The sequence below is a fragment of the Centruroides sculpturatus genome, unplaced genomic scaffold, assembly GCF_000671375.1.
Source record: "Centruroides sculpturatus isolate CEXI.00-Female unplaced genomic scaffold, Cexi_2.0 scaffold99, whole genome shotgun sequence".
Lineage (NCBI taxonomy): Eukaryota > Metazoa > Arthropoda > Arachnida > Scorpiones > Buthidae > Centruroides > Centruroides sculpturatus.
This window is the reverse complement of record NW_019384321.1, coordinates 612527-635583: the sequence shown is the minus strand read 5'-3', so window position 1 is coordinate 635583 and position 23057 is coordinate 612527. Positions and strand designations below refer to the sequence as shown.

Here is a 23057-nt window from a genome sequence, read left to right as displayed (position 1 = left end):
CTCAAATCTACAAAACCCAAGCCATAATAATAGATAGTAAAGGATTCTAAGTAAATCTGAATCTATTTGGCTGTTACCTAGGTATACCAAGGTAATAAACAAATGACCAATGTTTAAAATGTGATGTTAGTACTAACATCACATTTTAATTTAAAGATCTAATGTATAAATCTTCTAAATACTAAGAAATTCCTATAAAATCTAGATTTTTTCTTTCCACAATAACAAAAAATTATGATAACTATGAATAAAACAGTAATTTTCTGGAATGCTGAAACACAAGATTATTAGTATATTCATTTATATTAAAAGAAATTAATGATTATCATAAAAATACTTTTACCAAGAATTTGAATTTTTAAATTCAAATAATGTAATTCATGCATTTCAAGACAATTTCATTCAGTTTGAAAAAAATCTATAATTATATTCATAACAAAAACTGCTGTTAATATATATATATATAATTTTAAGCTCTATTAGTAAGAACTACTACAGCTTAGCTTTATATACATCATTAAAAAGATGTCAAATAATGAAAGTAATCAAAAAAGCATGCAGCATTCATAAGAATGAGAAATAAATATAAATTAGTGCAACAAACAAGAATCAAACAGAAATGAACAGTTTTAATAAATTACATCAGATGGAAATCAATCACACCTCAGGACTACCATCAACAGCACTATAAGTTTGCCAGTTGTCACCATCGTTCGTGTACATAATGATGTATTCTGTGACAAATTCCATGCTGTGTAAACGACCTTGAGTAGATATAGCACGGATCTGTTTCCTCTGTTTCAAGTCTATGGTTAGTGATTCGTAATAATCATCTTTGCTAGCTGTCCAGGATGATGTACCTAAGAATGGGTTATATTATATTTATGTCTTAAAACAACCAACATTTTTATATTAAGTTTGCCAAAAATTGTTCTCTGATACTAAAATAATTTGATCAATTTATTTCACATAATTTCATTAAAATTACAACACAGTCCACTTAAAAATATTCATAATTTTATAATTGTAACTTTTTTGATAATACAAAAATATGTTAAAAAGATTATTAAAGCCAAATGATCGCCAGATTAGATCGGGCTATATTACTGCTGCTATTAATAGTTAAATGCTAAATAATTTGGCCTAATGATAGGCATTAGGCACCATTTCTTATTAAATTTAATAATTATAATTAAATTAATATTTTATTAATTAATTTAGAAGATTCTGGAAGAAATGTCAATTTAATTATAATTATTAAATCTAATAAGAGATGGTGCCTAATGCCTATCATTAGGCAAAATTACTTAGCATTTAACTATTAATAGCAACAGTAATATAGCTCAATCTAATCTGGCAATCATTTGGCTTTAATATAACTGTTCAGTTTATAGATGTTTATATTTGTATAAAAAGATTTTCATTATATGATATATTTTTCAAAAGTAAATTTTTAAAACACTATTCTTCTACATATATATTTTTCATTTACTTATAAAATTATATGTTCTTTAATTTTAAATTAAGTTAAATACCAAATTTTTAAAGAAAAAAATTAACTTTAATTTGAAATAATTACTTATATACTTTAATTTTTTTACAGTTCAGGACAGTGGCTTTCAACCTATCTTTCATGATATCTAGGGTGTCACAAGATATCCCTTAGAAGTTCCCAATATTTATTTTCAAAAATTTATGAAAATTAAATTATCTACTGCATGACAAATCTATGCCTCACATGTGTGAATCCTTCCATACAGTAAATTAGTTGATCTTAATTTATATTTACTAAAATATCTCTACATACAACAGCCAAGTTAATTCTATTTCAGGTAAATTTGCATATTTCATCTTTTATAATTTTAATCAAATACAAGTAATGTACTCTAAAAATAAATGAGAACATAATATTAAAATAGTTTTTGAAAGTTTTACAGTTTAACTGGAAATGATACACACAATTACTGAAAACAAATAGATAATTTTTAATAAGATGTAATTATTTAGTATCATATTACAAAAAATATTGAGATGCTGGAAAACATTTTTATACATATTTACTAAAAGTTTCAATAACTAAGTTTACAGGAACTGTTTTTTTTCTCAAATAAATTTGTGGCATTAAAACATGCAGAAATTCTCAAAAATCTACCTATCTATTAAAAACTTAACAGAAATGCTATAGTTAATTGGATAACAGTTTTTATACATAATTATTTTATGCTTTAATTTAATAGATACATAAAAGCATTTAATATTGAAGATGATTTCAGTCATAAATCTGCTGGCTAGAAGAGACATTCCAATGTCAGTATGCAAAAATGCACTTGTATGAGATTACAGTAGAGCATCGTTTATCCAAAAGTCAGTTATTTGACAGAATTCCAGTCGGCAAATTTAAATTTTCGCCAGTGCTGTGGCGCTGCAATCTTTGGCTACTCAAATATTTTACGTTTTTGATACTAAATTAACTTCTGAAGTATACTTTTTTTCATTGTTTTTATATTTTTCAATATATTTATTTTGTTTGTACAAACTAAAGAAATAATTTTTAACGATACAATAGCCATGATTATTATTTTAAAAAGTTTATGTTAGGCTTAACATCGACAAAAATTCAACACAAAGCGACACGCAACGGACAAAATTTTCAACACGGGATAGGTTAATATATTTTTTCGTGTGTAATTGGTTATCCGAAAAATAAGTTATCCGAACAACCCCAGTTCCCAATTGATTCGGATAAACGATGCTCTATTGTAATATTATAAAAACAAAACTAATTTCACTAAACATCTTAATAGTGAAAAGATTATGCATTTTGAACAAACATTTCAACCATTTAACAAGTCATCCTCTGGTTACATATCAAGAACATTCTAAAAAGGACTAAGATAAAAACTGAATGTATTACAAGGTTTAAATAGGAAATTAAATTTATATGGCAAATTATATATATGATATAAGTGGTTATATCAACTTTCATAGATACATATAAATTGCAATAGAAAGTTAACATAAAATAACAATTAATTCAAAAAATAAAAAATAAATAAAGCTTATATTAGTTCTTGTAAAGCAAATTTCTAAGACAAAGGAAGAGAATAACAATCTCTGGAATTCAGATAATTTCCAACCAGTTTTCATCTGTATATCTGACTTCTCTCAATAAACATTTGACGACTCTTTGGTATTACTGGCTCTGGCAATAAGTCACACATACTTTCCACTAGTTCAAATTCCAGTTCCCAATAAATTTGAACACCTTTCCATTAAATGACATGAGTGACATTAAGTAACATGATATTTAGTCTGGCCTTGGGTATGCTATTAAATATTGTTAGGCTTTTCATTTTATGCTGTTTAAAAAAGATGCAGTTTCTTATAACAAAATACAGTATAAATAAAAAATTAGTCCCTTGAAATTTTCCACTACATTTAGTGGAAATCCACCAACTTCGCAATAATAATTAACAGCAACAACACAATCAGATGTTTTGTTCAGTAGCCCATCTTCTGTTTTACTGCAACATTAATAGTTAACTCTACACTGTTAACTTTCTTTGTGCGCTATTCAATTCACCTTACTTCCAATAATCTGGCAATCTCCTTAACTGACAGTATTCCAGTCCAATATATGTCAGATTACCAAGATTATACTATATATGTTATATAATATGGTTACAACTTACAAGTACAAATTAGAGATGGACAAATACCATCTGTGAATTTTTATATTTAAATCTATGAATATTAAAAAGTATTCAAGATTCAAAATCTTAAACATAATGTCAATNTAATAAAAAAAAAAAAAAACAGAGGGCCAAGTGTTTACAGCAGGTGTACAGTTGAAGGATAATAGATTAGGAATCAGTGATGTAAGATCATCCGGAGTGATAAAATAGCAATCTCTTTGATATCCAAAGAAGCAACTTTTGTCCAATACAAAAGAATGACAGGATCAAAACTATTCAAAACAGTATCCTATTGCCATTAGCATCTGAGGATGCATCTCAGCTCATGGGAGTGCATAAGCTGCATATTGTTGAAAGTGCTGCCCAATATATGCACAATCTTAGATCTTAATCCTTTGGATCAAAGTCTTTTGGATGAAACTGAAACAGAAGATGAATACAAAGAATCAAGCATATAAAGTACAGTTAAGTGAAACTAATTCCATGCTGGTATCATCTAATATTAGAGGAAGAGCTTGAAAAAGCTTGTTAGTAGTATACCCAGAAGATGTGCTTTAGTAATTAAAAGTAAAGGCTTCCCAATTAAATATTATTTGTATATCTTCAAACATATCAAATGCTGATTAACAACATGTAAAAACTTTAATGAATTCCAGTTTTATAGTTTTTCTTTTTCCTGATTTAAAAAGTTTCTTGTAGTTAACAAGAAATAAAAAATGTTTATGTTAGCTTTGCAATTTCTGTCAGCCCACCCATTTGTAAAACAATGCTACTTTAATTCTGTAAAAAAGTTATAAATTCCTTACAAACTTGTGTTCAAAAATGATACATTATATTTTCAAAATGGATTCAAAATCAAAAAATATGTTTTTATAAAGTATTGCAAGACTTTTGCACCAAATTGTATTTTAAATGTAAAAATTCATATTTCCCAGTATTTATTCCCAAATGAAAAAAATATTATCCTAATATTCTAGTTAATTAATAAAATCAAAATCCAAATTTCAATATATTAATAGAAACTAACATTAAATAAGTGTTTTCAAATTCAAAGATTAAACTTAGAATTGAATTCAAAATTTGAAATGAATTACCATATTTCCCAATGTATTTCCTAACTTCCCCTAAAATTCATCTCAAAACCAGAATGCATCTTATATGCTGAAGGTTGAAATTTCAGATGTTTGTATATGAGTTAACACTTCATAGAATGCAACGAAAAGGTTATTAATTAAGTCATTTAAGAAGCAATTAAGAATGCCCTTGATAGCACTGAAAATGATTTACTTTCTAAAGAAAGCAGTGATTCTGATTCAAATACAGAAGACCTTTCAGAAAATTTGGTCCAGCTAAGAAGATACAGATAAAGATTAAAATCATTACCGTAATCCTATATTCACAGTAGATTTTTGAGAAAACAAATTTGGAGAATTTTTGTGTAAAACAAAAATTTTCTAAATTTGTTTTCAGTCAATTTATTATCATACATCAAATGAACAGCTGGTTTCCTTTATTGGGCTATTAAGGCTAAATGATTACTATGTAATTTGGCAGAAGATAGACAGTTTGATAACCATCTCTTATTAAATTTAACAATTATAAATAAATTTCATTTAATTTTAAAATATTCTGAAAGAAAAGATCAAACCAGAGCGGGACTCAAACCTGTAATTTCTATTTACCATGCAGATCTCCATCTGATTCCCATTTCCAGACTAATTACTTAATTAACTAGTCTGGAAGTAAAAATCAAATAGAGGGCTGGATAGCATAACTGACAATGCATCTGCACAGTAAGCAGCAGTTGTGGGTTTAAATCCTACTTTGAATCAATCTTTTCTTCCAGAATATTCTAAAGTTAAATTAATTTATAATTATTTCATTTAACAACAGATGGCAGCCTGACTGTCTACCTCTTGCCAAATTACTTAGTAATAATTTTGCCTCAATAGTCCAATAAAGGAATCCAGCTGTGTGTTTGATATATGATAATACATTGACTGAAAATATATTCAGAGAATATCTGTATAAAAGAATTATGTATTAAGAAAAAAATATAAAATTGATCAACAATCTATAACTTTTCAGTAATTTTTTCTTAAAAAATGTTCATGAAAAACAATGGCATCCTATATATCAAAACATCTTATACATCAGAAAACACAATACTTCATTCTATATTGAAAAATATATTTCATCAAAGTGATTTATGTCAAATATTTATATAAAATTTAATGTTGAATGCTTTGAATCTGAAAATATACTTTCTACATTAAGAAATTAATATTTTACTTTGTTTTGTCATTTTATCATGTGTAAAGAGCAAGCGATACTCCCAAAATATAAAATTCAAATATACCATAAATATAATATCAATACAAAGTTCATATAATTTTATATTATTTTTAATTTTAGTCTATAGTTCAATAGACAGGAATGCTACATTTGTTTACATTTTAAAAATGTTCTTTTGAACTTTTTTCAGCAAACAATCTCATTATGAGATTTATTCACAACAATGTTTATCTTTATTTTAAAAAGTCTCAAAAATCAACAATTGTTTTGTAACCTAAAAATTTATGACTCATTACAAAGATTTTGGGCTTTTCAAGAACATTTTAAGTGAAAAAAAAAGGGGGAAAAACATTTCTTCATTTTTCTAATTTCAATTGTCACAAAACCATATTTAAGTTAAAAATTGTTAGACACCCGACAGCCAATATGCCATCCTTATGAGGTAACATCAATAGAAACTCTACAAGACAATTAACTTAGAAACATGATGGGCTTCATGCATATCCCAGTTAAGGAATTTCATTGGACATCAACCAGATTTTTCGCTTGGGACATAGCAAGTACTAACTAGAGATGTACCAATTAATCGTTTCTCATCATTAATTATACTAATTAGCTCCTCTACCAATTAATCATTAAGTGACAGAAATGTGAAGATGATTTAATTTCTTCTATATTTTTAATTGTGTTAGTAGAAATGTGTTAAAGTGAATTTCATATATCAAGATTACAATAAATTCAGATGAAGAAAATGTCAGATTTGCTTTAGCTTAAAACACAAATTGCCTTTATCCATTTGTTATATAATTAGATAAGAATTGTTTAGTGGCTTTTAAATTTTGACAATTTACAGCTTTGATGAAAACAAACAAAATCTGTCTCCTCATTTTCAACAAATTTATTATATAAATCTAATCAAATTTAAAGAAAATTGAATAGCAATTTGTAAATAAAGCTTACAACATATCCAAATAGTTCAGTAAAAATAATTAAAATAACCTGCAATTTCAAAAACAAATATATCTTATTCTGAAATAAAATAATTGATTAATTTATCAGAAAAATTTGAAATTCAAACAATAATCAAGGAATCACTTTATCAAATTTTTACTGAAATATCAACTATTTTATTATTATTATTATTTTTTATTACATGCACAAAAGATTGTCAAAGAAGATATATTTATTTTGCTTAATACTAACCATGTAATATTCCTTTATCAGCACTACGATCTACATCTGCTTCAGAAGTAGCTGTCAACTTTGCATTGTCTAATAATGGAGTATTGCATTCACCTAAATAAAATTAATTAAAATATTAGAATTTTATTATTTTAAAAATTAATTTCTATAGTATTATTGCTTAAATTGTGATAAAGCATTACTAGTAAACAGGTTCAAAAAACTTGTGGATTCATTAAAAAGTTTAAAGTTAATTGTAATTGTATGATAATGATAATAAACATTAAAAATAAGTATATAAAAAACATATATATAAAATTTATGTAACTATTGAAAATGTAAATGCTATATTTTAGTATTAGGACATCCTCTATTACAATAAATACAGTATACCTATATACTAAAACATTATAAACAATATAATTACTATTAGAATAAATAAGGTATTCTATATCTAATAAAATTATTTAAAATTCTTGACTTATAAATTTATCACTACCAAATTAACTTGTCACCAATAGCAAAGGAATGTCAACATGCTATTCAAACTTTACAGTAACATGTATATGGTATAAATGTTTAGTTCCAAATAAAGATATATATAAAAATTCATAAATCTGACTAGTAATAACTCACAGATATGATCATTACATTTTTAAATTTCCAAATAACAATTTCAAGATGCTAAAATTTGATCAGTCAATTTGTATTTAAGAATAAGATCATTACTTCAGGCACAATATACTTCTGTACAACATAAAATTCAAAATTTTAACAATCAAAGACACAGTTCCATATAATAACAATCCTCAATTTTCTTATGAAAGCAAAGAAAGCACACTGAATTTGACATGAAATAAAACTCTGGATCTTACATTTTGACTTAATTAAATGTGATCTCAAAACTACTTAGACTTATAGAAACATAAAATGTGTTAAGCCGCCTTCTTCTCTGCCCTTATCCAGTGAAGCCTGGGTTGGAGTATTGCATTCACCTAAATAAAATTAAATAAAATATTAGAATTTTATTATTTTAAAAATAAATTCAAAATTCATCTTTTTCTATCTTTCTGCCATTCCTCTGCAAACACCACTGTTACATCATTAGTCCTTTTTCTTAGATCTTCAACTATCTTGTCCATCCACCACTTCCTGAGTTTTCCTCTAGGTCTTCTCTTCTCCATCTTCTCCAACACCAACTTTGGTATTCTATTTTCTTCCATTCTCTTGTATGTTCAAATCATTTCAGTCTAATTTGTTCTATCTTCTCCAAATTTTCCATTACTGTTCTTTTCCTTATTTCTTCATTTGTTATTCTATCTCTTTTGATCTTGCTCAGTATGCTCCTGAGGAATTTCTAATGCCAGGATCTTTTGTCTCCTCTCCATAAGGTAATCCATGCTGAAACCCCATAAGTCAATATTGGGAGAAAGTACAATTGATAAAGCATCTCCTTACATTTTTGTGGCTCTTCTGTTTTCCAGATCAAAGTTCTCATACTCTGCTTGCTGTATTCTTCTACTTATTTCTTTTAACTTTCCACCCTTTGATATTTCTGTTCCCAGGTATCTAAAGCCGTCAATATTTTCTAGTAATTTTCCATTTGGTTTGATTTTCCCTCTCACCTCCTGAGTTCTCCTTGACATAGCCACTGTCTTGCTTCTCTTTCAGCTTACCTTTATCCCCCATTTCTTTAGCTCCTTGTTCCACACATCCAGTTGATATTAAACTTCCTCTGTGTCTTCCATCAGTATCATGTCATTTGCAATTAGCCAAGCTCTTGACTTCTTCCCATTAAGCTTTTTTTACATTCTTATGGATTTCATCCTTTGTAGTTATAAACAGAAGTAGAGACAAAACACTTCCTTGTCGAGGTCATGTCATTACTTCAAGCCACTATGTTTTCCCAACTTCTGTTTTGAAACAACTTAGGCCTGTGGTATACATTGCTTGTATCTAACTTATAATTTTTGCTGAGATGCCTTTACTCTCTAGGGCCTCCCACATCATCTGTCTTGGGAGACTTTTATAGATATTGAGAAAGCACATGTTAGTCATTACTAAGTGTTGTATTTCCAACTCTTTTCCATAAGTAGTCTTTATTTTCCTTTCCCTTACTTTCTTCATTTTTGCTCTTGCTCCAACACTAATCCTTGCAATGACCAATCTACGGTTTTCATCAAAAGCTTCATTTAGATCTGCTTTCACATCCAAAAAGTCTCTGTGGCTCAGCTTTTCAATCACAAAGTAATTAATCATAGTCTTTGTTCTCCTTTCACCCCACCCATATCAAGTTATCTTTTGTGAATTGTTCTTCCTAAACGAGATATTTCTGACTAGCATCCCATTTCATTCACATGAAAATCAATCAATCCCTTTCTTGTTTCTGTTGCCATATCCAAATGGGCCCGTAATTTCTTTCACTCTACTTCTTTCCTTCCATACCTGTGCATTTAGATCACCCATAATTACGACTTTGTCTTCAATTACTTCTTCTATTTCCCTTAGGACCTCTACCAACAATTCTTCTTAGCTGTCTGTTTGTGAGGCATAAATCTGGATAAAATCATTAACTCCTCTCACAAATTTCACTCTTATTTTTATTATTACATCACTGATGTTTCTCACTTCTATCAATTCCTGAATGCCTTTTCTAACAATGACTCTTATGCCATTTTTCAATAAAAGACAAAATTTTTATTAATAGTTAAATTTATTTACTTACTTATTTTGCTTTTTGTTTCAGTTATTTTGAGTTTTAGCGATTGAATTATGTTAAACCTCAATTGCTATCACAACCATTCCCAAGTAGAGCTTCATTTAATTTTCATAATTTCACACTAATAAAAATAATCAATGGAATTGTATCCCACTAATTTAGGGTTTAAATACAGCTAAATTATTAAATAATATTCTAGTATATTTTTGTAACCAGATATTAGCAGATACACAAGTTAATAAACATTTTATATTTTTAAGCATGTTCAATATGCAAATTAACAATATATAAAAGGTAACTCTCAAACTGACATAGCAAGGCCAATCAAAGAACATAGCCCACGAGACTGAAATCTCCATATGAACCCTATGAAGTGAAGAAGTGAAGACACAGCAAGTTAGTCTTCACTTCTGCTGGTAAATGTGTAGCTATTGAACTGGAAGTGATTAATTGATTTGGCACTGATTAAGATGTTTTCTTGTACTAGGTTCTTTTCTCTAATCAAGTTAACTGAGATTTTGAATAGGCTAATGGTAATTTTTTAATATATACTAATAAAATTTTACTGTTGTAAATACTGAATTTAAAAATTATATTTGAGTTTTAAACTAATTATTTTATTTTTAATGTAGAACCATGTTGTATTGTCTTCAAGATGAAGATTAGCAATGTAATGGTTTTTTTTCAAATCATCTTTTTATTGACCAACAAACTTTACTTATCCATTTTTTTGCAAAATGCACTTGAAGCTTTGTGCTTCTCTTCAGTTGTTGTAGGTATATGTATTCATGTAATAGTGGCTGAAGAGGGTTTAGTGAAGAATGAAATGCATTAGACGAGTAAAATTAGTCTTCTTTTTTTGATGTCATCTCTATTTCCTTGGCTCCATTACAGTTTGATAAGTCATGTACATCTCTACCAATTGGTCATGATGTTATTCAAATCTTGATTGGAAATGCTGGAGAGAATTTAGGCTGTTCTTAAAACCAAAAATATCATAAAATTTTAATGATTACAATGTATTTGTATTAGAGTTTCAGATGTTGCTAGTTTTTTTGCTAAAACACTACAGGAATCTAGATTTAGCAACAACTTTCTTGGCTCATTTTGCTAAAAAACTAATATTTTCCAAGTGTTTAATAAACATCAAGCTTAAGATTGGGAAATTCAAAATCAATCTTCTGACAGAAACCCGAAAATTATCCATTTATATGTGAATACACATGCTTATATTATGTACTACAAAATAAATTTGTAATCTTATTTCAGATAAAGTTAATATTGCAACACTACCCTCAACAAAATTACAACTAATTTCCTTTTACTCAAAAAACTATTCCATCGTATCATCTAAGGTCACAATCTTTAAAAACTGTTTTATTGGCTGACAAAACCACCAAGAGAGGGAAAATATAAATGAGAAGATGCACTTCTTTTTTAATACTTCTTGCAAACGGTATGCCTTGTAAATGCTGTAATTCCATCAAATTTAACACTAAATGAAGTTCAGCAAATGATGCAACAAGCTGAACAAATATCACCATCACAAGTTAACCAAGTTTTGAATTCATTCAATCGAGCCAGGTTTTCCTAAATGTACAATTGCATGTATTTATTCGAGGAAAAGTAGAATCAACAAATGCCTAGATTGATTCATCTTGAAAAATAAGTTGTTATAACTCAAAATGGCAGTAAACATAATGTGAACAATTATTTTTACTTAGATTCGTGCAAATTGAGTTTGAAAATTTAACGTATTACACCACCACTTTCATAGTTATAATGGGAAAGTCGTTTTATCATTAAAAAACACTTCTACTGTATATAAGCTAAAACTAATTTAGTTTGAATATCACCTTAAATACTTTTTCAGCAAGACTTTAATTTCTATAAAAGAACATTTCAACCCCTTTTCATAGGTCTGCATCAGGTTTCACAAAAAGATTCAAGCTGTCTTCTTAAACAGTTCAATCTTCTTGTTAAACCTGACACAGACCTGTAAAAAGAAAAAAGCATTTGTTTAAACAAATAAATACTTTTTCTAAAACAATTTAAAGGTGTCATTCTAGCATTTTATAATTATAAGTAAACATACTAAATATTAAAAATAATTTTATATAATATTTTTCAATCAAAATATAATTTTGTTTAAAATATAAATTTTGACGACACTTAAATATTTTTGTTGACTGCTGTCCTCAATTTGAAATTGCCAGTCAAGCAAACCCAATGCCAGTGGGATGGCAACAGTTATTGAATTTCTTCTTTCACGCTCAGTGCACACTGTTGAGTGTGAAAGAGGTTTCAATGAGATGAAATTAACAAAAACTCCAATTAGAAACTGTCTTGATGTAAAAAATGTCAGCATCATGTTGTCAAACATCTCCATAAATGGCCCCAGCAAGATGGAAATTTGATTTTCATTCAGCATTTTTTGCCTGGTGTGAATCAAACCCAAGATTTGTTCAATAACGTATGATACTTACGGGTTGTAACAATAGATTTATGGTTACATTGGTAGTGTAATAATGTACCGTATCTACAAGAATAAACAAATATTTAAACAATGTATTTTCATTTTTCTGAACAGCCTCACAAATGAGAAATGCATCTAAAAGTTTGCTACAACTTTTTTAGTAAAATTAGCTAAAATGATACAGAAAATTTTTCCCCAATATTGTTTTAACAAATATTTTGTCTGAATTACAGTAGAGTCCCATACAATGTGCAAATAAAGCAAGCAACACCCTTGAATTTTGTCAATCATAGGCATACTTTTTTTTTTCAACTTATAGGCCAAGGTTTAAACATTCATAAATCATGAGATAATGCAGGTTTTGATAACACAATTTCCTATAATGCGTAATGAATCCCGCACGTTATACGAGACTCTACTGTATTTTTGTTTATTAATTCTTCTTCAAGCATGCTCTTAAATCATGTTTTTAAATTCTCAAGCATTGTATTGTCTATCAGTCATATAAGAATAAATGTAGTAAACTGAATGTTTCAATTCTATTTTTCTTCCATATTTATCACTACCTATCACTAATACATTAAATCAATCATTACATTATTAATATTCTATTGATTTGTATAAACTCAGCAGGTATGGAAATCTTTAGAACACAAAACAAATGCTTACTTCAGAAACAAAAAACCAAATGGTGCAAAGTAATCAGTGTTTTTTTTAATTAATTAAAAACTTTTATATTTGTTATCCTTTTTTATGCCGTAAGTAGTAAGAACACAGTACATTCTCACAAATTCAATTTTTCTAATAAATAATTTTATATAAAATAACAGTCAGGACTCAAGTAATAGCAGCAGTTATTCCTGTATGAGTCCATTTAAATGGTGTTTACATGACATATAGATACCATTTAAATGAATACAAGTCCAGTCTTTACAGACATTTTATAGTAATGAAGAAAATTCAATTGCATTACAAATTTTAAATATTCAAAAAGAAATTGTGTAACAGCAATACAAACTAAATAATATAAAACACCTATCCATCATCCTTTTATATATCTTAATCTTTATGATCTTTTTATAATACATACTCAAACAATTGATATCACAGATATTTATAAAGAACTCTAATTTATTATAAACATATCAGCAGATAATTTCTCTAGTATTACTAATATATGATTAATTAAAACATGTATTAACAATTTAACACATCATTTGACAGAAGCTGTAAGAAATATATCTCAATTATTTTAATATTTTTTACAACTGTTTACAAAGAGATTATGACAAATCTTGTCTAAACTAGTGCTGTAATTGTGCCAGAGTGTACCAGGATACCACCCTAATACTTTTTTCAGCAGGACAAAACCTTTGTACTTTGTTAACATCTAGGTTGGACTTTAGACTATGTACAGTATTGTACATTGGTCAGAAAACAAATAAAATTACTTCTTGCACAGTTTTTCTGCAATACTGTAATTACAAATATACAGGTCATTGTGATGCATTTAAGCCATTTTGCAAATACCACGCCATAAAGTTGCACTTTGCTCATACAAAACTTCATAGACAGTGACATCTCCACAGTGGCAGTACAAACTTGAGGTGCTGGTGTTAGCACCCAGGGTATACAGTATAAAATATTACAGTATTACCAGGTATTACAGTATAAAATATAGTGTAATATACACACACACATGTAAAATATACACACACACATGGATCCCTTGATTAATTCCTCAATGCTACCATGTATATCAAAATAATGTTAATCAAATACAGTGGTACCGGTACCACATTGAGCAAACAATCACGACCCTCTATAACAAATTTTTGTTTACTAACAAATATTTTTATTTTAATTTTGTCATCAGTAGAAAATTTTCTGTGATAAAAATATTTTAAAAATAAAATGAAATTTTAGATCTCCCTTGGGAATTAAGAAAAAGGCAACCCAATAACAAAGGGGAAGACATGTCCCAAGTGTCCAATGTGCAGGCACCCAACACCCTGTGAACATGCATCCAATGTTTTCTCAGGACAACACAATTCTATTAATGTATAAAAATTCAAAATAAACTGACATTATCATTAAACTATGTAGTTAGGGTTCAACATTGTACTGTACTAAGTCTAAGAACACAATCAACAAGATTTGTAAAGAAGGATATCCTGATTAACAGATACTGACTTTTATTCACAGCACTTATTAATGCAACTAAAAGAGTTATTAAAAATTTGCAATATTTTATCAAATTGATTTATACAAAACAAATTTCAAGAGAGATTTTATTTGTATAAGAAATAATTGGTATCTTCATACAGAAAACACCAAAAAAAACAAAAAGAAAAAGAAAAAAAACAAACAGGTTCTAAAAGTAAATTTTTGCAAGATAGTCTTCCTCACATCCCCGAGTCACACACAATCTGACCAAAAAAGAATGCTAAAGTTCGAGAAGTTTCTCTAGACAAACGGCAAACCACAATCTTCGAATTTGTCAAACATCCCAGAATATGCATAACACAACTTTATGTCGTCGGCACAGCCACACCAAGAAAGCATATTTAACCATTCCTCGAAACAAGGAAAATATTTAATTTTTAAACGTTTTCGTACACAATTCTAATTTTCTCCGCCTTTAAATTTTCGGCAGTACTTTTTTGACAGGAGGCAATTTAAGGAACACGTGTCCGTCAAATGTTCACCCAAGACCGCACCGGCACGGGCCGAAATCAACTTTAAAACGCACAAGTTAACGTGTTCGAATATCGTTTTCAAACTTTTTTAAAATATTCATTTTCGACGTATTTAACAATACCAAAGACACTTCATTTTGAATAAAGGATTTTAAAATATTTTCAGTTCTTTGAACCTTCAGATAGATTTATCATATTACGCCAGAACATAGAATTAAAAAAATAATAAAATAAACATTGTACTAATATGTCATTTGTTTGTTTTTTCTTCCCCATTATTATATTAGTCATTCTCTGAAAATTTCCCGTATACTCGAATAAATTTGTAAATTTATTATCGAAGCGCGATTATTACGAACATCCTTACGACAATTATGGGATGCGTGTGACATTTGTTAACGTGGGGTCGGCTTACAAGATGGGAAAGGTCGAATTAGGACGCGGCGAGAACAACAACATGGTAAAAACTCGGAATATGTCACAGGTAGGGGATTTACAAAAGGCGCTCACCGGAAGGCGATCGATATCGATCGTCCGTTTCTTCTTAACATAAAAACATGCGATTCGAACCGGAGACGACCGACGAAGACGGAGTCCTTATACATTGCTATGGAGAAAATGAGTAAATTCGACAGTTTCCATTGGTATCGATCGGAATAACGATCGGATGGAGAAAGGGACAGCGCCCATAGACCATTACGACGACTTAACCTTACACGCCCCGACGTTAAAATCGATACGAATTCGATACCGAAATGATTTTACCAAACTGTTTATTCGATTAACATTGGACTCACCTGCTTTAACGGACGTAAATAATAAAGATATAATTAGGAATAAAAATATTACGTCCTTCTCCATTTTCTCATCACGGAACGTCGAACCCTAATAACCGCGTTTATCCCACCCAAAATTTATTTCCTTCTGATTGGTGGAAGGCGACACGTGCTATACGTATCCCGTATGGAACGTCTCGGCCGTTTACTTTCGAATTCCGGTCGAAAACAATTTTCGATTCTTTTTCCTTCGCTTCTACGTCTTTATTCTTCGTCGATAATTTTATTCTAATCTTTGGCAGTTTTAAAATTAACGTTGGCGCGTCATCTTGTAACAGAAATTTCTAACGCTAGAGAGCGGGCCTGGACGTACGACGTTTGTCCGTTTATCGAACACGTTTAAATGGCTAAAATGGACGATATTGGGCAATATCTTTCAACGTCGATCCCACCATGATGGATTTTTATGAAATAAAAACTAGCCTAGTACTGGCTGAGAAAAAGATAAATATCAAAGTTTTTTAGATTGCCCCTCTAGCCCTTCAACGATTAATTCCTGGCTTTGGGACTGGACATAAGAAGTCCGATGACAATGCATTATAACGATGCTTTAGGAGCGCGACTCCACTCCCATGTTGCCCCATTCTGAAACCAGATAAACATAACCAAATTGTAGTGACGTTTATGGCGGGAGTGATCTCATCCCCAATCTCAATAAAAGCGCTTTTCAAAATATATTTTTTAAAGATCATTCTCCTAACTAACTACGTACAGACTCTGCCGCTCAGTTGCATCGGAAATTAAAGCACATCAAACCGACCATAACACATACACAAGTCTGCAGTCTACCATTAAAACATTAAGACGACGGTGGTAAGTAATGTACATATTTGTAAATGTTGGGCAGTAATGTTTTGGTCGCAAATTATTCTCCAGCATTGAGTAATTTGCCAAATTATCAGTACACTTTTCGGAACTGCGTGATTTCGACAAATCAGCTGAAAATGGTCTTTGAATCTCAGAGAAATATTTAACGAAGTGATTTTCGCCTGTATAAATATTGCAAAACTGCTTGCATATAGATTTCATTTGCGCAAACAAACCGAACTGGATTTCAGAAAGGAGTAATTCCTTGCGTTCGAAACTGTGACTGTATCATTGTAGGTTTTTCAAAAAATTTCTTCGCCTATTGTTTGTTTGCCAAGCAGCTTTATATGTTTATATTAACTTTAACAAAAATCTTTCGATCTAATTATTTTTCTAAAATAGTCTGCCCATTCTCATTACATCCAGTTTGGATAAAACGATGTGATCGAATTCTCGAAATACTTTTCAAATTTTTGCTAAAGTTATCAAATAATACTCTTTGAAATTTAAACAAAATTTCACTCTGTCATACATCTTGGATGGAAAAAATTCCGTTTTGCAACTTTAAAACTTTTTGGTTCATCAAAATGTCTGTCCGAAATTCATAGTCGGTACAATACGTGAGTACCACGTTTCCACGTGTGACGAAACATACAGCAAAAACAAAAAAAAAAAAACTCCATTAAATGGAGACGCCGAGTATCGATCTCGGTACCTCTCGCATGCAAAGCGAGCGCTCTACCATCTGAGCTACGTCCCCGACGTTCAAAATGCCTTTACGGCTCGTTTGCATTCATTCATTGTCTGCTTGCCAAGTAACGTTTTCACAGTTGCGATCGATTATCTTCGTGTTTTCGGCTGAGCGATGCGGTCTCGGTGTAAAACTTAGAATTTTTCAAATTGTGGTCGCGTTCGAGGAACGGGGGAAAGCAAGGGTGAATCCTGGCCAAAATTCTTGGGCATGCTGAAAGTTATAATAAGAATAATAGGCCTATCTCTAGCACTAAATAGTAGGTTATTTGGTGTGATTAAAAAAGTATGGACTATTATAAAGCCCATTATATCTACACATGAAATATATTACAGTCGACCCCCCTATAAGACGGTAGATACGTTCCGGTTTTTATGAAATTCACTTCACTTCACTTCAACCTTTAATAAAGGAGTGCTGCAGCTCGTAGCCTTTCACTCCGGAAGAAACAGTGGGCCGATTGCACAGCGACCGAAGAGGCGGTCTTATCGAAGATGACCAATCCGAGAAGGCAGGAGAGAGGTCATGAAGTGACCAAAGCCAGGGCTTATAAGAGACGACCCCCGCGAGAAAGGGAGATAGAATGCCTTCCGGGAGGACTTGGGGGAAGCTCCAAGTCCTCCCGGACGCCTGAATAGGGACCCTATTCAGGCGTTATTGGCAAGGAGAAAAATCCGGAAAAAACTCCCGCTGCCAGCTCGTCTGAGTGAGGCGCGAATCCCCGATCGAACTCCGGTGTTTAGGGTCTGGTCACCACCATTAAGCGGAGACGGAGTCCACTCGGTTTTATAAAATTCATTTTCATTTTCTACGAGTCCTTAAATACATGAGCCAATCACAGTCCGGCACGTATACAGTTTACGGACTATGGCTGCTTGAAAGGTTGTTTTCCATAAAATTATTTAATCGATTCTAGACTAATTTGACTCAACATTTCCAAAATATGTATAATTTTTTGGGAATAATCCATATAAACTATGCTATAAACAAAAAGTTGTAGGATTACTTACCGAGTGTGCACCGTTCGACTACGCCATTGCTTAAGCTTGTTTTCGTCGTGGAGCTTGTCATGGAATGGTGCTCGCGTGCTTCCTGATAAATTATTTTTTTTTTTGCGAAAAATTCTCTGAACTTTGGAGACATTATTAATATAAATATAATTTTTATAGACGTTAAATAATGAATGGTTTTTAATAGGTCCGCTGCTCGTTTAAACTCAACGGTTTGTGCAATATCCGCTATTGGGCTAGATTCGACCAATTCTGTCGCGACACGAGTCGGCGATGACGTTTTACCGAATTATACTAGTTTTTTTAGCGTGTTTGTACGAATACTGTCGCAATTTTTTCGCCGTTATATAGGAATCCGAACTATATGAACCCGTATTACACGGTGGTCTATTGTATAATGAAAAAGCATAAAAATTTATGATAATAATTCATATTTTGTGGGCCCCTGTATTGTACACAATACATGTATGCTGACTGAGGACCGCAAGCTTTCGATACAATCTGGTCACGTTAAATGCTTCGAATGACGTCAGGCGTGCACACTTTTTTGCTGCGGCAAACCTCCACACGAGCAAGCGATCGAGTTCCCACAAGCATGACATTGACTTAAAACGGCTAACCGCTAGCTGCCAATGTAAAAGCAAACACAAACGATAAAAGAGTTTACACATGAAAATAAGTTATTATTGGTATGTTTGTTCTCTTATAAAAAGCATATTGACAGTCAAAAAGTTCTCTTAACCATGCGGGGCATGCTAAGTAATCCCAGAGAATTTGCCCTAGGGGAAGATAAAAGAAATTGTCTTTGGAATGAGAATATTGTCGGCAACGTACGGATCCGGACTTGTTCAAAATGTCAACTACCGCTTTCTGATGTTTGCTTTCGAGAGCAGTGGCTAAGCATCGCACTTGCAGGTTTTCTCGCTACTTACCGTTTACAACTGCCGCGCACCGATACGTTCGTTTTTTAGACGACACTAGCCAGTTCCGTGCATGGATGTGTTTAGACTGTACATGAAAAATCGAGCAAACGGGCATCTCCACAGATCCGCCGATAACCTTAACCGAAACCATGTAAACTAAGACTATTTGCGAAAAATTTTCGTAACAAATTGGTCGTTGCGTTTCTTTAATATACAGTTGAACCTGGTTAAAGTAGAATCGGTCAAGAAAAAAATTTCGGACTTCGATTTAAAAGTTTCGGGTTATGGAGGTTCGGCTAAAAATCAAGATTTTGTGGATTGGTTAATTGGTGTCCCATAATAAACTATCCATACGATATTTCTTTGGTGTTATCACATAGAATCGTCGAATTAATTAAATCTTTTGATGTTGTCCAAAAACTCGAAAAACGCTTAACTCCTTAACCGAACGGTTAAATAAGCTACCGAGAAATGCTTTCCCGAATGGTTGATCCGTTCACTCCTAAGTGCAAAGGCGTACCCAGAGAGGGGCAGAGAGGGGCAGGGAGGGCAGCTGCCCCTCCCTAGAAGAAAAATTAGTGTAGTAATTGACACACAGATACACAGCACAGTCGTATCAATTTAGTATCAGTTTGAATAATGAATATTGTGACTATATTGTCACGATAGGTGACTAGAGCCATATATCGTGAAATCTCACTCTCCCCCCCCACTTCCTCGAAACTAATATTTCTTGTTTTGTTGTTTTGTCAAACAAAAAAAATTTTTTTATTGCTCCCTTAGTAATAAAAAGGTTGTCAATCCCGGTGTAGGCTATTTAAAATACAGTAGAGCGTCGTTTATCCGAAAGCATTCAAGTCGGCAAATTTAAATTTTCGCTAGTGCTGTGGCGCTGCAATCTTTGGCTATATCTTGGACTACTGTAATATTTTTTTTTGATGGTGTGTGTTTTTTAACTGGCAGCACTGGTACTTTTGTGTGGTGTTTTTCTGAGGATTGTGTGTCGCGCCACGTGCCACTAAATATCCAGATTGTACAACACGCTAAATAATGTCAACCTACTAAAATCGGTAATGTTGATCGATTAGCCTAAACTTCGTGTTGTTGTTGTTGTGAGAGCGGGCAGACATTATATAATTGTTATAGATATTTCATCTAAAACTTGATAAAAGGCACTTATTTATAATTTCACTAGCTCTTGTGTGTATTGACAATAATTGAAAATTTTGCAATAATTTTAACATTAAATTACGTGATATCAAAGATTTTAATGCTGAGACATTTTTAAACATCAAGAAGTAACTTTTATCTGTTTTGTATTTTTGTAAGCTTTTTTGTACATTTACTATAACAATAAAATAATCAAAAACAACAAATGTAAATTGCAAATTAAGTTTTTTTTAACATTATTAGACAATACAGTATTTCTAACCTTACAGAAACTTGTATTTAATGTTATATATATTACAATTTCTTTATGCTAAGTAAAAATACAGATTAGTTAACAATTTATTTGTTTCATCTAACTATATTACATATGACAAATTCAAAAAATATTCCGACTTGTCTTAATTTCATCCTTTCTCGAACTTTTTATGAATAATATTTGTAACAAAGTTTGGGGTCTTGATCAAATAATTGCAGATTCCAATTAATAAAACAAATTTATTAAGCGCTCGAATACTGTACAGAGTGCCGGCAGTACCGTACACGTGGTCAGACAAACTGTCCGAGAGACAAAGACCGACCATACGTTTCTATATTCAACGGTTGACTCAACAGTGAATTTTCCGTTGAGTCCCTCCGTTGAACGATCTGACGTCACGTTTTTCAGAAAAAAGAAACGCTTTCGTTGAGAGGTCGCTTTTCAAGATGGCTGACTTAAGTAACGAGAAGGTGGCGATTGTGACTGTTTTGCTAAATAATTAAAGTAACTCGCTTAACCATTATTCGAATAAATCCTTTTATTCAAATGAACCCGTATCTGTATCATTTTTTTGTATACTGGGTCTTTTTTTAATTAATAATTTTAATTAATTTCTTGAATATTTATATCATTAGGAAGACTTAGCGGGCCAAATATCGGTCGTAATCAATTTTGGACAAATGAAAAAATCTTAATATTTCAATATTGACCAAATTATCCAACATAATCGTGCAATCACGTGTTTTATCATATACAGATTGCTCATTAATCTGTCCGCTATTACAGCATCCACAGCAGCGAATGGATAGTTTCTATAAGCGAAATTTACTTTTTCGTGGAAGCCGCCATGTTAGTTTGTTGACTACTCAACGGTCTTTCAGGTCGTTGAAACCGTTGAGCTCAACGGTGAAACAGCGCTGACGTCACTAGTCTCAACGGAGAACTCAACGGTCCATTTAGAAACGTTGTTCTCTCACCGTTGAGTCAACTGTTGAATATAGAAACGTACGGCGAAAACTAAGGGCGCGGTAAGTGTTGCCAGGTTGGCCACAAAAGTATAAATTTTCTGTTATTTACTATCTGTGCATGTAAATTTAAAACAATAATCACACTATTAAAATGATCTATTGTGTATGATTTGGTTCAGAAGTGCATAAAGATCAAGTATGAAGTTAAATGTTCAAAAAAATAAATACAGTAGTCAGTTGTATTTTCACTTTATACTCATTCTATATTACGACAACTAAAAAATAATGATTTATTTCGTCATGATACGTTCTGACGACCACAAAATATAATCTATACTTCGGTGGGTTGACGTCATTCAGCTGACCAATCAGCGCGTTGTGCCATCTGGATATTTAGTCGCACGTGTGGTGCCGAATCGAACGCTTTTGATACTAGATCATCTTCTAAAGTATATACAGTATTTTTTGGTTTTTATATTTTTCAATATATTTATTTTGTTTGTAAGAAATAAAGAAATAATTTTTAACGATACAATAGCCACGATTATTATTTTTAAAAGTATACGTTAGGCTTAACATCGACGAAAATTCAACGCGAAGCGACACGCAACGGAGAAAAATTTCAACACGGGATAGGTTAATACAGTATATTTTTTCGTACATAATCGGTTATCCGAAAAACTATCCGAACAACCTCAGTCCCAATTGATTCGGATAAACGACGCTCTACTGTACTTGTTTCAGACAAATAAGGAGTAGCCTATCATTCGAAAGTGTCTTATTCGCTTTATTGAATACTGAAAAATAAAGCGGAAGTATTTTAAATCTTTAATTTCGACAACGTTAGTATTGATTCATGTAGAATGGACATAATTTAATATATTAGCCAATGGAATTATAATTTCGACGAAGAGTTTGGAAGACATTAACAATTATACAATGGAGGCAAGTTGAATTTGCCGAGTTTTGGAGTGGTAATAACATTGAGTACTGTATCGGTGCAGTAGTCGATGCGCATCACACTCATCTTGTCTGGATATGGTAAACTCCGATGAATCAATATGACCGCTCCCATGGTTATACTTAGTGACATTATAAAATAATCATAATGATTGAATAAGGCGGTTAGCATGTTTTTTTTTTACTCTTTCCGCCCTACGGGCACTAAGAGGGCCTCTTATAGAAGGCCCAGTATGGGTTCGGCCAAGCCGACAATGGGCCGACCGGGTGGTAAGGGGCGGTTAGCATGTAATCCCATACGTTTTAATTA

The 23057-nt window shown here is 31.3% G+C and overlaps 1 protein-coding gene and 1 non-coding gene across 2 annotated transcripts in view; both read right to left on the bottom strand.

The window, feature by feature from the left end:
- LOC111625716 (neurexin-4-like) overlaps positions 1-16156 on the bottom strand; it is a 103057-nt gene extending 86901 nt beyond the window's left edge. The window contains exons 1-2 of the mRNA XM_023368944.1: positions 15864-16156; positions 7194-7286 (exon numbers count right to left, since the gene is read on the bottom strand). Of these exons, the coding sequence (XP_023224712.1) occupies positions 7194-7286; positions 15864-15927 (157 nt within the window). The 5' untranslated portion in view covers positions 15928-16156. The remainder of the gene's footprint in view (positions 1-7193; positions 7287-15863) is intronic.
- A 1240-nt stretch (positions 16157-17396) lies between these two features.
- Trnaa-ugc lies at positions 17397-17469 on the bottom strand. The gene has a single exon. It is a non-coding gene; the product is annotated as a tRNA-Ala (tRNA).
- Between the last annotated feature and the right edge of the window lie 5588 nt (positions 17470-23057).